The 18,398-nt window shown below is 32.5% G+C and overlaps 1 protein-coding gene across 5 annotated transcripts in view; it reads left to right on the top strand.

Moving 5' to 3' along the window:
- FER (FER tyrosine kinase) overlaps positions 1-18,398 on the top strand; it is a 452,583-nt gene that overhangs the window by 206,297 nt on the left and 227,888 nt on the right. For 3 of the 5 annotated variants that reach the window (XM_030927487.1, XM_030927486.1, XM_030927489.1), the window contains 2 exons: positions 6,798-7,001; positions 11,623-11,745. In XM_030927487.1, the coding sequence (XP_030783347.1) occupies positions 6,798-7,001; positions 11,623-11,745 (327 nt within the window). The remainder of the gene's footprint in view (positions 1-6,797; positions 7,002-11,622; positions 11,746-18,398) is intronic. The other 2 variants (XR_004056369.1, XM_030927488.1) reach the window with 2 other exon arrangements.

Raw genomic sequence — 18,398 nt, 5'->3', positions numbered from 1 at the left:
TAACGATTTATCTCTGTTTTTAACAGTATCATTAAAATGTAGAGCTCCCTTTAAAGGCAGTCTAATGGAATGCTTAGATCAACAGTCTTGATAGAAGAAAGAACTTAAGACTTTAGCTGATAGCGGAATTTTTTTCATCTGAATATTGTATTTGATGTCATCAGATGTTTAATATTTATTGTTATAATAATAGAATATTGTAACATAATGTATAATATAATATATCAGAATATATACTTATTATATATAATATATAATAGAATATATAATATATATTTTATATAATATCAGAATAATACTTTAATATGTTATATCAGCTACAAGCATGTGTTTCCTTTCCAGTGTACTGAAGGTGTTAAAAGCCCTTTTATTAATATCTCGGATTACTGAGGCTACAGTCACATCTAGCATCTACCCATCTTAAGGAGGTTGTAATTTTGCATTGAGAACTATTTTTCAGTTCTGAAGCCAAGGCTAGAGATGTTAGACAGTATTAATTACATATTTTAAAAGCCTACTGGCAATCATAAGGGTCCATTCCAATTGAAAGTCTCTCAAACCATATTATATTTAATGAGATCTGTTCCAGTCATGTCAAGAATATTGCCCTTTTTCTAGGGCCATCCATCTACTGCAGAATTTCTATAATGAGTGGCCGAGCAAATCACTTGTTCCATCTTACAGACACTCATGAATACTAGTTGTATCACTGATATATGGAGTGAATAATGCCCCTCTGATAGTAACACTCTTTGAAAAATATTCTTTGAAACAAAAATAAAGCACATTTTGGTCGAAATGGTTTGTTCTTTATATAGATATCAGAAGAATTATTAAATTATTCGACAGCAGTCTCCTTAAAATTCATATTTTCTACACTCTGTTGACATAGATGCTATTTTAATTTTAGAATTACTTTGTACTAGAATTTAGAAAATCAAAATATTGGAAAATAGAAATGTGCTTCCTTTGTATAGAGTAATATTGTAAGTAAGATTTGCTTGCTTGCTTGCTTTTTAGAAACATCATTCAGTTATGTTAAGTTGTACATCAGTTGTAATACAGGGTCACAGTGCTTGGCTTCCGCCAGTGGCACAGGGGAATGTAGCTATTTTCATGCGTGACATCAACTGCTTCTATTTTTCAGTGTTCTCCTTTGAGTCTAGAAAATCGGCCTTATATTGTCTTTAATCAAGACATGTTGTTAAGTTCAGGTTAAATAGTGTACATTTTAAATATCAGTTGTCTTCGATTATTCTTAAGGTCTTAAGTTGCTTTTCCCCCCCATTTATTATTATGTAAGAGAGTCATTAACAAGGGAAAATAAAGATTTTTTGCATTATATCACTCTCATACACTGAATTCTGTCATGTTTAGGAAAATTAGATATTCTATTTCAAGGTTTGAATTACTTGAATTACAAGTATTACATGTAATTTTTCTAAAAGGACTTATTGAGATTGATATTCTGTAATTTGTGCTGTAATAGAGGAAATCTATTGTTTATATGTTTGCTCAAATGCTTAAAACAGGTAACAGAGATCATGTCAGACTGATACTAAGTTTACACAGGCAATCCCAACTTGATGATAAATGTTTACATTTACTGAAATATGGTTGCCTATTGACATATTGCAATTATCTGGTAGTAGTTTTTGTTGCAATGTGTGATAAGATATTAGCATTGAATATAGTTAATTGATGAAAATGTGTTATTGATATTGTGGCACATTTTATATGTAAAATATATGGGTTTAAGGAAAGAATATTTGATACTGAATAAATGAAACTATAGCAAAAATGTGGTAAAATGATGAGAGAGGATGAGTGAGAGTCACTGGCACAATTGTAAAAGTAACTGTGTAAAAATAATAAAGAGAGAAAAGCATGTTATTACCAATAAACAATGAGTAAGGGAACAGAAGAAGCCAGCAAAAAAGAAGTTGGAGGAAACCCGAAGATATTGAAACAAGCAGAACTGTTAGAAAGAAAGGAAGGTAAAATAAAATTTATATTTTGCTAAACATAGTGTCCCTTATCAGAGACCCAAGAAGGGGTACAAAAAGACAGGCCAGGAAATGGGAAGCTGTGGAAGTAACCTGATACTTGAGTTTGGCTTAGTTGTCTATTTTTGTTTAATATAAGTTTTAGAAAGAATTCTGTACTAATGCTCATCTCTGATTAGCATGTAATTCTGTATAGTTACTATGCTAGAGAACAGTTTTATTGTTAGCTAAAAACCAAACAAATTCAAATTCTCAAATACTGTAGTACAAAAAATTGTTAAGAAATTTATGAATAAAAATTTTACGACTAGTTTCATTATAGAATGTAAATATTAGCTGAAGTATCTTTTTTTGGTTGATAGTATCAGAACATGAAAAAACTGCCAATTCAGCTTTACTGCTAAAAAATTAGAATTTGTAGAATTAAAGATAGTCATTTAGTGCCAAAGATAGAACCACTATTTTAACTAATTTACATCCTGTTTGTCTAGCCTGATCAACAAGTGATCCTGAGGTACAAATATTCAGAATATCTTATTTTTCATTATTTAAAAATTAATTCAGTAGATTCAAACGTAACTATTTAGAAATTTTTAAAAAACTGGAAGGGAGAACATTGTTTTTTGTTTTCATTTTATATTAAACATTTAGTATATCTGTACAAATAAAAAATTAGATTCAATTATCAAACTAGAAATGACATAAAATACACTTTCCCACCTATGATTACATTTGCCTTTCACTGAAAATAATTTTTACTACCACCAGGCACATTCAGTAGACTAGTGTTTCCCATCTTTGTAAACAGTTGATTTATCATCCCCTCCCAAAATTCCTAAGTAATATATAGCTTTAAAAGAAAAGGGGTTCTATGAAATTTAAAAAAAATAAATTTATAGGGCCAGGCGTGGTGGCTCACACCTGTAATCCCAGCACTTTGGGAAGCCGAGGTGGGCGGATCATGAGGTCAGGAGTTTGAAACCAGCCTGGCCAACATGGTGAAACCCCGTCTCCACTAAAAGTACAAAAAATTAACCAGGCGGGGTGATGCACACCTGTAATCCCAGCTACTCGGGAGGCTGAGGCAGGAGAATCACTTGAACCCAGGAGGCAGAGGTTGCAGTGAGCGGATATCACACCATTGAACTCCCGCCTGGGTGACAGAGCAAGACTCCATCTCAAATAAATAAATAAATAAATAAATAAATAAATAAATAGAATTTATAGAGATAGGGTCTCACTGTGTTGCCCAGGCTGGTCTTGAACTCCTGACTTAAGCAGTCCTCCCACCTTGGCCTCCCAAAGTGCTATTACAGGCTAGAGCCACTGTGCCCAGCCAAATCTTAATCTAGTGCCTTAGATCATTTGGCCATGCTACCAGCTGAGTCTTACAGAATTTTTGAGAAATGTTTAAAATCTTGTGAATTACTCATAGTCACCCCAGTATATTACTAAACTGGATTTGGAATAACATTAATTAGACTATTAAATTAATGTTAATAACTAAATTTACATGAGAATAGAAAAGATAATTAAATGTCATTTTTATGTTAAAAATTCAGAATTTAAAAAAGTTTGTGTTGAAGTTTTATTTAGATTGTTCAAGCTCATTAAGGGTTTTGCTTGCATATTTTTGACGCTGTTTTATTCTTGTGTTGCTTTTTTCAAAATGGTTTTTGGGTAATTAATTTTAGTAGAATCTAGACCAGACTATTTTTAAAAAACACTTTTGTTTTAGCCTCCCAAAAAGAAGCTCATCTTGATACTCAAATGCTTGAGTGAAGGTATACAAATCTTCATTACATACTTGAGAATTAGCCTGGACTAGGGTAAGGAGAAAAACTAATCTCTTTTTGTTTCCCCAATAAAAAGATATTTTCAAGTGCGGCCTCCTTACTGCCTTTTTATATAAAATAATCTCTTTAATTTCACTAATTCCGATATATTTTTGCTGGACTATTCTTTAGGAACAAGATCTAGGGAAAATAACTAATTAAACAGCTAGCCCAATCAATCAGGAAAACTTATTAAATATAACTTATTAACTGTACTGTATTAACTGTAACTTAAAAAGGAGGCTTTGCTCCTACCCCCATATCTTTGGCAAAAATCTCAGATAATTTACTAATGAAGCAAAACCCTGTCTGTTGAGGCTGAGAAAGATGGGATATTTGAGGTAAAAAGCTTGGTTTCGTTTGTGATGTCATTATGATGGGCTCTTGGTATGTTGCATTTTTTTTTTTTTTTTTGCTGGCGCATCCTACATGTATTACTGTCAAGTTTGTAAAATTGTGTTGGGATTTCATTGAAATCATATTGATAAAAATATTCCTTCCAGTGCTTCCAGAGAAGTCTTTGAAAGACCTGATATACCCAGGCAGGGGATATGTGTGACTTTTCCCTATGTGTGTACACATGTGTATATTCACACATACACCCACAGTAAGTTCAGCTTATGTTTCATAACAGTGTTTTATAGGGGATGGAGAATAACAGATCTTTGAGCTTCCCTCCCTACCCCCAAAGAAACTAAGAAACCTATAGAATTGAAGTATGATCTTTATGAGACTGCAATATAAGTTCCTTACTATTTAGTAATTTTTTCATTACTAAATAGTAGTTTCATAGTAATAGTTCATTACTAAATAGTAATTTCAGTACTATTTCATTTTTTAAAAATGAAACAAAACTCAGATACTTTCCCCAGATGACTTTTTCCCCCATACATGTTCTTCATCATATACTTAAATGAATTTCTGGGAATGCTGGCTGAGCTTTTGTACTTCATATACCTTTCCACCTTAGTTAGTTCATCAAACTGCGTTCTCTCAGTTGGAAATAAATGCAAATTTGGAAAGATAGGTTGACTAGGACAAGAAATCAACATGTAGCATCCTTGTTTGGGATGCTTTCCTGTTATGTAGACCTTTTAGAGAGACAATGATAAAAATAAGTCCTTTGCAAAGATGTTACATTGAATTTCTTGTATTCAGTAATAACTTTTGAATAAATAAGCACTTTTGCTATTAGTGAGACAGAAATATGTCCATTATAGTAAAAATTTTAGTATTTACTCTAATTAGATGCACTATGATAAAATTTTAAAATGAAATTTTTGATTATACAAATAGAAAACATGTGATTATTTTTTCTTCTTTAATAATTATAAATTATTAGTATCGGTATATACAAAAAGTTAATTTTGTGCAGATTATGTTTGTTTTTAAAAGCAATATTCTTTTACCTCATATAGTCATGGGTGGTTCTTTAGATAAAATTGTTCTTTAAAACAATTTTTGGGGATATGTTAAAATGTTTTTTGAAATAAAATATTTTTCTTATATGTTAAATATGATATAATAGTGTTTATCATAGTTTGTGTGAAAATTAAAAAGACTTAGTTTACCAAAACTTCCATGTATAGTCACAACCTGAATATATTTTAAAAGTTTAAAATGTTATTTAATATGAGTGTAAGAAGTAAGAATCAGAATGTAGACTCTTCCTTGAGATCTATTTTTGACTTTTCAAGTTTTTTATTGTTGTTTTGTTTTGTTCTTTTAACCAACAAACTTTTTGGATAATATGAAATAGAACTTTGAGCAGTAAGTTTTGGGTCTCTTCAGTGGTACAAAACAATGAAGGCTTTGTTAAAAACCAGTTTTTACTTACTACAAAATTACCATACTTTGGTCCTACCTAGAATTTATATCAGCCTGTAAAACTTCATATATGAATATGAATATTTGCCTTTCATTTATTATTAATTCTGATTTTTCCAATTTATAAATTACTTTCTCATGAGGCATTGTGCATATGGTGTTTTGAGAACCTTAAAAGTTAGTTCAAATTACTACACCTTATCCACAAAGTACTCTACCTACACTTTATCCACAAAGTACTCTTTCTATCTGGAGGAGTTTAGTTCCTGTGTGCCATAAAAACAACAATAACATCAGCAACATTTTTACTTGTAATCAGAAAATGTGTGATTTAATCTACTATCAGTTAGCACATTTCAAGGAAATAACAGTCATCTGTTAAATTATCTCTGACTTGGTGTTAGCATTTGGCCTCTTAAAATAACAGAGAATTTGCTTTCTCTACCATGCTCATGGTTTATAACCATTCCTTATCTTTGCCATGTGTTTGTAATTGCATATTGTTGGTTTTCAGTGATGCTATTTCTCCTAGGGCTTTATCTACCATTGCTTTGTAGAAGCAGGACCAGCCATGTGGGAGAGGTAATGGTTAAGGAAGTCAGGTGAGTGAAGATAAGGATAGGAAGGCACAGCAGCAAGGCAGCATCAAATAAAACCTGAGATAGTGCTCCTGGAACATATGAGACTGCTCAGAACCTCTGTGATCAAGAGTTAATTACATAAAAAAGAAATACCTTAGCTTTTCATTTACATAAAAATTAAGTTGTTTTATGATACATTTCTGTTAATTCCCTCTTTTTCTTCATAATTTCTCTGGTTGATAATTTTAGTATATAGATTTATTTTAGGACATGGTGAATAAGATTATCAATGCTAACTCTAAATGCTAATATTGTGTCTACCTTTGTATGACAGATAAAACAAAGTGTTGAAGTATATGTATTTGTGGTAAACTTCAGCACTAGTACTTCAAAAGATATTTTAGGTTCATAGTATAACTTTTAATTGGTCAATTAAAGGGAGGAACATTTGTAAGAAGCCTTTATAGTTGCTATGAATTTTATTAGAAAATAATCAGTATTTTCTCTAATTTAGTTTTTTGTTTTTTTTTTTTTAATTTTTGTTTAAGCTTTCTGATATGATCTCCATCAGTGAGAAGCCTTTGGCAGAACAGGACTGGTACCATGGTGCAATTCCCAGAATAGAAGCTCAAGAACTGTTAAAAAAACAAGGAGACTTTTTGGTGCGAGAGAGTCATGGGAAACCTGGTGAATATGTCCTTTCTGTATATTCTGATGGACAGAGGAGACATTTTATCATACAATATGTTGATGTACGTTTCCAGTTTAGTTCATATGTATATTTTGATGTAGTTCATTGTGGTACAATTAAAATAATGAATGGTTTGTGACACATGCCTGCAACACTTGAAATTTAGCACTTAATTTTTTTCTGAATTTCTTAAATACATTGCTTCAAAATTTACTAGCATTTATGTATGTTTAAGGAAAGATGTATTTAGTAATATTTTAAATTAAAAAGTGTTTACAAAATCAAAGTCTATAGCTATTTAAAGTATGTTGTTAAATTTGAACATTAAAGATATTTCAAATTAAAACTAAAAACAATGTGATTATTATAAGTTTTTTTTCTAGAGCAACTTAAGTTTATGAAACTTATACTTTTGAAATTGGAGCTTGGAATTGTTTTCAGAATGGTGCCGTGAAAGATTTTTAAGAAATACTTTATTGAATAGTGATAATGAAATTTCTTAATGAATGGGATGATGGTTGAATTGGTTTTTTGATACATTAAAGATTAAGATTTTTCTTTTTATAGATAAGCCATTGTTTATTGGCATTAATAATGAATAGAAATTAATGAAGAATTAAAAATAATTTATCTACATTGATTATTCTAATGCTAATTTATTTTTTGAAATTTATTTAAGTATTGCTAAACTACTTTCTATGTTTGTTATATTTCTTTATTGAGCCTTAAACAGATGAAGGGTAATTTCAAAATTTAACTTTACCCACTAAGGAATTTTAATGGTTTTGGCATATGAAGGAATTGATACCTCTATTTGTTTTCCATTCCCATCATTTTAGATGGCCTGTATTTTCAAGATTGCTATCCACAGGATTTCAGTTTATGTCTAGAGACTAGGGTGATACTAATTGCCTTACAAAAATTGAACCATGATCATTAGATGAACCTGAAGGCTTGGATAGCTTAGTAACAGGTGTATGTACACACACGTACGCACATATACCTCTTAATAAGTTTATATATATATGAAACGTACCTTTTTGAGCTGACATTCACATACCATACAATTAATCATTTTAAAGTATAGGATTCAGTAGCATTTAGTACATTTACATCTAGTAGTTATAGCTAAATGAAAGTAGATACCATTCTAGTAGGTTAAAAGGAATATATCCATTAAAGTATTTCCACTATCATAATGTTCACACTATTTGTTAATTTTTCATAGTATTCAGACCTCAATTTGATAATCATATTTTCCCACATTCATACATCTAACTTACTGTTTTGGAAACTATGTTGTTTCTAATGATGTGTCATTTTTTATTTCCTGGCAAACTCTTTTGTAATTTATATATGCCTTTAAGTTATGAATTTAGATAACCTACCCTATTACAATTTGTGACCATGTTGGCAATATTTATTACATGGTATGAGAATTGTAGAAAGATTGTAGGTAAAGTATAAACTCGTTAACCACAACTTATATGAATGTTTCATTTTATTTTCTAAGCTCTGAAAGTAACTATTTTTGAAATATGTATTATGTAATACGGAAATATTTATCTTATCACTTCTAGTTTAAATTGTAGCTGTAAGTATTTAAATTAGCATTCTTAGAAACAAAAAGGAAAGGGTCAGTGTGCAAATTATTGCTTATTTTTAATATTGCCATTTTGTTTTAAGTGGCTAAAATGAACAATATAATATATGCTACAAATAAGAAGTTACAAGTTCACATTTCATAGTTTTATCCGGTTTCCTTCTGTCATTGAAATTTTTCAGATATCTTTGTTAAAAATGAGAACATTTATTTTTCACTAAACGCCTCAGATTTTCTGCTGCCTAATTTTATTCTAGTGAGTTTTTGCTGTATAATGTTGAGCTCCTCAAGCAATTGCAAACAGTATAAGGTGATACAGAGTTTTAATTCTTTTTCATTTTGTGCAGGTGAATCTTCCATGAGCTAAAATTATCCTGTTCATTTCCTTCTATACCTATTAACTAGAAGGGGTCAATAAATGGGGAAATTCATTAACAGATATTTAATGAGTGCCTACTGTATTCTAATGAAGGAGTTTATATTATAGAAGCTGTAAATAAATGAGTCAACAAGTGTTCCAAGAGAGGAGGTTATGAAGTAGTACAAGATTTTAAAGGAGTTAAAAATATTAAATAGTAGATCAATAAAAAGAGCACTGTATTTGGAGTTAGAACACTTGACTTTCAATCCCAGCTCTGTCTTTACTTGTTCTGTGGTTTAGGAAATAAAGGGGGTTAATATCTTAAAGAGTTTTTGCGAGAATCAATAAGTGAATACATACTTTGCAGGATGTGAAATTAAATAAACCAATAAGGCAGCATAGAAATGAATACTGGAGGCCGGGCGCGGTGGCTCAAGCCTGTAATCCCAGCACTTTGGGAGGCCGAGGCGGGCGGATCACGAGGTCAGGAGATCGAGACCATCCTGGCTAACACGGTGAAACCCCGTCTCTACTAAAAAAATACAAAAAACTAGCCGGGCGAGGTGGCGGGCGCCTGTAGTCCCAGCTACTCGGGAGGCTGAGGCAGGAGAATGGCGTAAACCCGGGAGGCGGAGTTTGCAGTGAGCTGAGATCTGGCCACTGCACTCCAGCCTGGGTGACAGAGCGAGACTCCTTCTCAAAAAAAAAAAAAAAAAAAAAAAAAAAAAAAAGAAATGAATACTGGAAAGCTTATGTACTCATGCATTCATGCATTCAAGACATTGAATACAACATTTAATACAAAGTATAAATAGACATTTCTCCAAAAAGTTGTGCAAATGGCCAATAGGTATTATGAAAAAATGCTCAGTATCACTGATCATCAGAGAAGTACAAATCAAAACCACAATAAAACATCATTTTATCCCAGTAGAATGGCTATTATTAAAAATACAAAAAATAAATGCAGGCAAGGATGTGGAGAAAAGGGAACTCTTATACACTGTTGATGGGAATGCAAATTAGTAAATTCATTATGGAGATTTCTCAAAAAAGTATAATAGAACTGCCATATGATCCAATAATCGCACTACTGGGTATTTATTCAAAGGAAAATAAATCAGTATACCAAAGGGATACCTGTACTCCCATGCTTATTGCAGTACTGTTCACAGTAGCAAAAATAAGGAATCAATCTAAGTGTCCATTAACATTCATTATTTGTCTGATGATTTGATAACTGAATGTGTGCCAGTACATGTACCATATACTGGGTAAAGTGGTTTGCATGTTAATAGTTACTCAACTCTTTTACTCTGTGAGGAGGTACAAATATTATCTCTGTTTCACTTAGGAATAAGCTGAGACACTGAGAGATCTTGCTCGGTGTTTTGTACACCTAGAACATATATTATTACAAATAGATTAGTACTTTCAGTTGAAATATTCTCAAGCATCAGTGCTAATATATCATAGAAAGTATGCCTACTATGTACAAAAGTTCTTTAGGCAATGAATTAACAACTGCTTTGAACTGACTCAAACACTAACTGCCTTGAGTTGATTTATACTCCATAGTTAAGTGCTAAAGTAAACTAATGCAAGTTTGTTCCTTACTCGATGAAACAGAAATATTCATTTAAGAAGTTTTATATAAATTAAATTTTGATACATTAAATCTTTTTTATTTTATAGTATGGAAAAAGAACTTTGAGTTTTTAAACTTTCAACTGGGAAAGTAATCTTCCAGTAATGCAAGTAATGTAGAATTTAGTCGGTTTTGAAAGTTCTTATTTCTTCACAGGATTTTCTTAAAATGGGGGTACTCCAAAATCTGTGTTGGTATATATCTCCTGGATATGAGAACTGTCATTTGGAAGCTTTTGTTACATTGCATTGCAAAGCTTCTTGCATTGAAAAATATGGCCAATAGGGTATTTTTGATTTGCCAGGTTTATTGCTATCAATTTATCCATATGACAACCTACTCACAGGCCAATTTGAAATATGAAAACAAGAGAAAAAGGGTCTTGGAGGAGTTTGGGGAAAATTGCACCTTACCTGGTGATATACAATTTAAAAATGCTAAGATTTGAGCATGTTGATATCTGCAGTTTTGTCGCTGGTGCATTTTATTTCTTTATCAAAGATAATGAGTGTTTTTGGTAATGAATAATAAATGAATACTCCACTATAAAAAGCAAACTAATACTGTATCAACAGATAGAAAATAAATGATCAGATGTATTAAAATATTTACCATCAGACTGAATATCCTTCCTTATATTTTTGACATTATTTTTGATATTGAAAGTTTTATCAAATGGGACACATATGTAGACATATGTAAACATATATCTTGTCCGTTGACTCAGGTGTATCCCATGCTTTGTTTCCTTTGGTTAGCATTTTAGCAAAATGCATTTCAGGTCTGTTTGTTAGATTTTTTATTTTTCAACAATTTGAATTAGATTTAAACATTGTGAAAATTAATTTATCTCTCAAAAGGTAGAATTTTAAAACATGTCAGAGCTTCCTTTATCTATTTATATTTTTATCATCTTAATAACTTTTAAGGGTATAGTTCAGTAGTGTTAAGTATATTTACATGGTTGTGCAATTATAGTTTTTTTAAGAATGGAATCTAATTTATCAATGAATGTAGATTTTCTAAAGCAATGTCTTCACATTTATTCTACCTTATTGTTCTCTCTCCAGAACATGTATCGATTCGAGGGCACTGGATTTTCAAACATTCCTCAGCTTATAGATCATCACTATACAACGAAACAGGTCATCACTAAGAAATCGGGTGTAGTTCTGCTGAATCCTATTCCTAAGGTAGTTGCTTATATACTTTTTTGTCTGTTTGTTTTAAAAGAATTTTTGGTGCATTAACATTTCCAACAGTAAATAAAGTTCTTAGATTATATGCTAGTCGTTCAGAAAAAAAGAAAGTTTTGTTTTTGTTTTTCTAGCTTTTATTAGTAATACAATTGAAACATGAAGTTTCCTTGATTTTATTAAGATGAGCTGCTTTTTATTCAGTATTTGCTAGTATACAAATGGCTTGGATTTTTTTTCCCCTTTCTTTCCTAGTTTTTCTTCAGACTTGAGGCTTTTCTTCACTTTATAAGGTTCATACTTTGAAAGGTTCAGGTTATATAAGATTCAAAGTTGTATAAGTCAAAGAAAATGTCCGGCAATTAGGAATAAATTAGGGTTTTAATTTGGGATGTTACATTTACAATGTATTATAAGATATTAGAACTATTAAAAACTAGTCTACTCTTCACAGAAGCAGTAAATCAGAACTTACCTATGTGGAGCCAGGTGGTTGGATAAGAGATTGTCTCAGATCATTTTTACCTCTATGATCTATCGCCGAAAACACTACTTACGTGTGCTTTACAAGATTTGTTCAATAAAGAATGGGTATGTGGAAGTTTTGTGTTTTTAAGGTAATATATTTGGGACTTAAACCAAAGTGGAACAATGGAGCTGACTTAGTTTCTGAGCACTTTTGATGTTTCAGGAGTTGGGTTGGTATTGGCAAGAGCTCTTTCCTTTCAGGACTGTCTAATATGAAGAACAGCGTAGAAATAGGAAAGGCATACAACTTGGTAGATTAATATTTGTTGATATGACTGTTATACATTTAGGGATTGCTTTTAATTTGAAGTAAGTGTCAGTTCCAAGAGTGCTGGTACATAGTCTAGATTTAGCAATTTGGAAATTTAAAAAACAATTATTTTATTTCCTTTTGTTAATCTGGGAAATAATATCTATGTTTGTACATTCATTGTACTAATGAGTCTTCACTGAGAGGATGACCTTTAATATTTCTCTCACGGAAGATTGTGACAGTTGTTTGTTAAACATTCTAATTCTCTGGTTAAGGAACTGGCTTTCTTGAACAATTTTCTATAATTATGAAATTGGATCATTCTTTGTTAGTTTTTTTTTAATTCATTTTCTACCCTTAATTATCAAAACCATAAAAAATTCTTCAGTCTGAAATAGATTGTCACGTTTTTTCTATAGCAAATATATATATATATAAATCTTTCAATATTTCCTCCTTCATCTTTATTTTTTTTCTTTTTTTTTAAATTATACTTTATGTTCTAGGGTACATGTGCACAACATGCAGGTTTGTTACATATGTATACATGTGTCATGTTGGTGTGCTGCACCCATTAACTCATCATTTACATTAGGTATATCTCCTAATGCTATCCCTCCCTCCTCCCCCACCCCACAACAGGCCCTGTTGTGTGATGTTCCCCTTCCTGTGTCCAGGTGTTCTCATTGTTCAGTTCCCATCTATGAATGAGAACATGCGGTGTTTGATTTTCTGTTCTTGCGATAGTTTGCTGAGAACGATGGTTTCCAGCTGCATCCATGTGCCTACAAAGGACATGAACTCATCCTTTTTTATGGCTGCATAATATTCCATGGTGTTATGTGCCACATTTTCTTAATCCAGTCTATCATTGATGGACATTTGGGTTGGTTCCAAGTCTTTGCTATTGTGAATAGTGCCACAATAAACATACATGTGCATGTGTCTTTATAGCAGCATGATTTATAATCCTTTGGGTATGTACCCAGTATTGGGATGGCTGGATCAAATGGTATTTCTAGTTCTAGATCCTTGAGGAATTGCCACACTATCTTCCACAATGGTTGGACTAGTTTACAGTCCCACCAACAGTGTATTTCTCCACATCCTCTCCAGCACCTGTTGTTTCCTGACTTTTGAATGATTGCCGTTCTAACTGGTGAGATGTTACCTCATTGTGGTTTTGATTTGCATTTCTCTGATGGTCAGTAATGCTGAGCATTTTTTCATGTGTCTGTTGGCTGCATAAATGTCTTCTTTTGAGAAGTGTCTGTTCATAGCGTTTGCCCACTTTTTGATGGGGTTGTTTGTTTTTTCTTGTAAATTTGTTTGAGTTCTTTGTAGGTTCTGGATTATAGCCCTTTGTCAGATGAGTAGATTGCAAAAATTTTCTCCCATTCTGTAAGTTGTCTGTTCAGTCTGCTGGTAGTTTCTTTTGCTGTGCAGAAGCTGTTTAGTTTAATTAGATCCCATTTGTCGATTTTGGCTTTTGTTGCCATTGCTTTTGGTGTTTTGGACATGAAGTCCTTGCCCATGCCTATGTCCTGAATGGTATTGCCTAGATTTTCTTCTAGGGTTTTTCTGGTTTTAGGTCTAACATTTAAGTCTCTAATCCATCTTGAATTAATTTTTGTATAAGGAGTAAGGAAGTGATCCAGTTTCAGCTTTCTACTTATGGCTCACCAATTTTCCCAGCACCGTTTATTAAATAGGGAATCCTTTCCCCATTTCTTGTTTTTAAAAGAGGGAATTCTCCCTAACTCATTTTAGGAGGCCAACATCATCCTGATACCAAAGCCTGGCAGAGACACAACAAAAAAAGAGAATTTTAGACAGTATCCCTGATGAATATCGATGCAAAAATCCTCAATAAAATACTGGCAAACTGAATCCAGCAGCACATCAAAAAGCTTATCCACCACGATCAAGTGGGCTTCATCCTTGGGATGCAAGGCTGGTTCAACATATGCAAATCAATAAATGTAATCCAGCATATAAACAGAACCAAAGACAAAAATCACGTGTTTATCTCAATAGATGCAGAAAAGGCGTTTGACAAAATTCAACAGCCCTTCATGCTAAAAACTCTCAATAAATTCGGTATTGTTGGAATGTATCTCAAAATAATGAGAACTCTTTATGACAAACCCACAGCCAATATCATACTGAATGGGCAAAAACTGCAAGCATTCCCTTTAAAAACTGGAACAAGAGAAAGATGCCCTTTCTCACCACTCCTATTCAACATAGCGTTGCAAGTTCTGGCCAGGGCAATCAGGCACGAGAAAGAAATAAAGGGTACTCAATTAGGAAAAGAAGAAGTCAGATTGTCCCTGTTTGCAGATGACATGATTGTATATTTAGAAAACCCCATCGTTTCAGCCCAAAATCTCCTTAAGCTGATAAACAACTTCAGCAAAGTCTCAGGATGCAAAATCAATGTGCAAAAATCACAAGCATTCTTATACACCAATAACAGACAAACAGAGATCCAAATCATGAGTGAACTCCCATTCACAATTGCTTCAAAGAGAATGAAATACCTAGGAATCCAACTTACAAGGGATGTGAAGGACCTCTTCAAGGAGAACTACAAACCATTGCTCAATGAAATAAAAGAGGACACAAATGGAAGAACATTGCATGCTTTCTTTTTAAATAAGTGATGCCACCAAATACCCAGCTTCTCAAGTAATAAATTGAGGGTCTTTGACATCTCTTTCTTCTACATCACTGCCCTCCCTCAAGCACTCTAGGTTACAATTAAGTATTTATCTCTTAAAAATACAAAAATTAGCTGGGGGTAGTGGCACATGCCTATGGTCCCAGCTACTTGGGTGGCTGAGGTGGGAGGATTGCTTGAGCCTGGGAGGTTGAGGCTGTAGTGAGCTGTGATTGTACCATTGCACTCCAGCCTAGGCAGCAGAGTGAGACCCTGTCTCTAAATAAATAAAGTGTTTTGTATGCTTAATTATTCATGTGGAAGTATGAGCACCAATTCTAGTATATATCAGTATGAATAAAATACAGTACAGGAAGATATTTTTTATCCAGATTAGGTTAACAAAATATACAAATAGGATTTCAGCGATACTGATGTCCCATTTCACAAGTCAACCAAATATTTGCATTGTCTACAGGCTTCGCCAGGTCTAAATTGGAAGACCAAATCTATAAAAGAAAGAAATAACAATGCAGATATGAGTTTGACTAGGAATACAAAATTTCAAATAAAGCTATACCCCTTACAATATAAAATTTGCTAATAGATTAGATTCTCTGGACTATTACATGGTTAATTAATGTTTTTCCAACCCCCAACGCTTTGAAGTTGATTATCTCACCATTTGATAGAACTAGCTATGAAAATAAATATATACTGGATGCTGTAGAAATTTATAGGGTTATATATGATTTTTTATATGAGGTAGAAATTTAAAGTTTATCTGGCTATTAACCTAAAGTACTTGTATTTGAAATATACAAATCATTATCTCAGTTTGTTGCAAATGTTATACACTTGATTTAAAGGATCGTTTTACTCTTTTAAAAGAAAATCACAAAACAGAAGGCTTTGAGTTAGATAATTTTCAATTATGAGTAGATAACAAATTGATATGGATTTGTTATGGTGGTAGCATCTATTACATATCTTCCTTTGAATTATTTGTACTCTTATAACTGAATCTATTTCTTAATTTTATTTGTGTGAAAAGTGAAGGTCTTTGATTATATAATGTGCTATAAAATATTTGATTTCTGTCTTGCTAGACTTCATTTTTAGCCTACATAAAGAATTCCACTTTAGTTTCATTGTCATTTCTATTTCCCATTTATTTCTCTTCCCATTTATCTCTGCTCCTGCACATAAAAATAGAAGTTTATCATCATAATGCCTAACTTGAGGACAGAATGGCTAAAGTAATCTCTTTCTTATCTTCACATTTTTATGCACATTCACTCAGAGGTACAGAAAACTAGACAGGATTAAATTGTTTAACTTTCTCACTTTATTAAAACTAGTGAGTGCCTGAGTCACTCATTCCTCTCCCTGATTTTTCCTACACTTCCTCCAGAGCTTGTGTAAACATACGGAAGATGGAAGAAATTGTTGTAAAGAGGGGTTATTAATCACCCATTATCATCGTTCTTACATTAGCAAACACGTTGTACATGTATATGACCTGTTCTTAATTCAGTTTCTACTCAAATGTCACTTCATCAGGGAGGCCTTCCCTGACTACCATGTGTAAAATAACACATCAAGCCCTTTTGCTCCCCCTTCTTCTGCCTTTATTTCTCTTCATCATGGTGACATTTAAGTGACATTATATTATATGATGTATTTGTAATCATTTGTCTCCCCCAAGTAAAATAACTTCCATAGGGCTACTGTTGTATTTAACAATTAGTGTAGTGTTATTTCCAGTGTCTCAAAGAGTGCTAACCCATGGTAATGTTCAATAAATATTTGCTGGAAAATTGAATTCACTGAGCAATTGCTAGGAGCCCAGCTAATTGCTGACCTTTTTATATGCATTATCTCATTTAACCTCACATATTCCTGTAAAATATTAATAAGAATTGTTAATCTCATATAGTATTATTGTGGCTGTTATTGCTATAAAATATTATGAATGAAGGGCTAAAGATTAAAATGGTAAATGAATTCAGGAGTTCATTCACAGAAAACAGAACTGGTTAAGAGGCAGATCTGGAGTTTGAGCCCACATTCTTAACCACTGTCTGTTTTTCCAGATTGTAGAGTCTAGACTTTAGAGGCTAAAATAAACTGTTTAATTAATATGAATGTGAATTTAAGGAAAACAAAATTTCTTTCATTCTATAAAATATTAACTTGAACAAGATTTTAATATATCAAAAACTATTTGTTTCTATAAAAGAAAAATTTCTGAACAGTAATATTGGGTAGGGAAAGCTAGGATTTGAGCTAAAATATAGGGATTGGTCAAATATATTTAAGAAAGACATCTAGTTTAACATTTAAATGACACTTTTGGAAGATATTTGCTTTATTAAGTTTAATATTTCTTCATATTAAGATGTTTTTAAGTAAGAAATCTCTTTCTGAATAGAAAGTAAAGCAAAAACATTTATGATTAAATGTAGATTAGGCCAGGTGCAGTGGCTCGTGCCTGTAATCCCAGCACTTTGGGAGGCCGAGGTTGGCGGACTCTTTGAGGTAAGGAGTTTGAGACCAGCCTGCCTAACAAGTGAAACCCCGTCTCTACTAAAAATACAAAAATTAGCCAGGTGTGGTGGCATGCACCTGTAATCCCAGCTGCTTGGGAGGCTGAGGCAGGAGAATCACTTGAAGCTGGGAGTCAGAGGTTGCAGTGAGCTGAAATCGCGCCACTACACTCCTGCCTGGGCAATAGAGTGAAACTCCATCTCAAAACAAAACAAAACAAAAAAAGGTACATTAGATAGGCAGTGAGCAATTAGTTTGAACCTTAGACAACCAGCTTAAATTAAGTAATTGTAATTGTAGCTTTTTACCAGAATGTCATATAGATTGTCAGAATATTAGAGTCAGATTTGTGAGAGGAGAGTAAGTCTCTCTGTGACTGAAACTACTAACTTGTCCTGAGGAGACAGGTTCATGGCAGCAACATTCATGAATATTAGACACTGCAAAGAACAGTTTTTAAGAGAAGTAACTGCACTTTAAGTGCACTGTTCACATTGTTTGTTTTAGATGATTTAAAGACTATTTTATCTTATATCTGATATAGCTTGCCTCTTCCAATATTACTGTTTAGTGATTTTCATTTTATAGAGGCTTATAATATACTTTTTGATATGTTGATGTCTTATCAATTTATCATTTTATGAAATCAGTCTTCCT

Source organism: Rhinopithecus roxellana, chromosome 3, assembly GCF_007565055.1.
Source record: "Rhinopithecus roxellana isolate Shanxi Qingling chromosome 3, ASM756505v1, whole genome shotgun sequence".
Classification (NCBI taxonomy): Eukaryota; Metazoa; Chordata; class Mammalia; order Primates; family Cercopithecidae; genus Rhinopithecus; species Rhinopithecus roxellana.
Note: the sequence above shows the minus strand (reverse complement) of the source record. Positions and strands in the feature narration are given on the sequence as shown.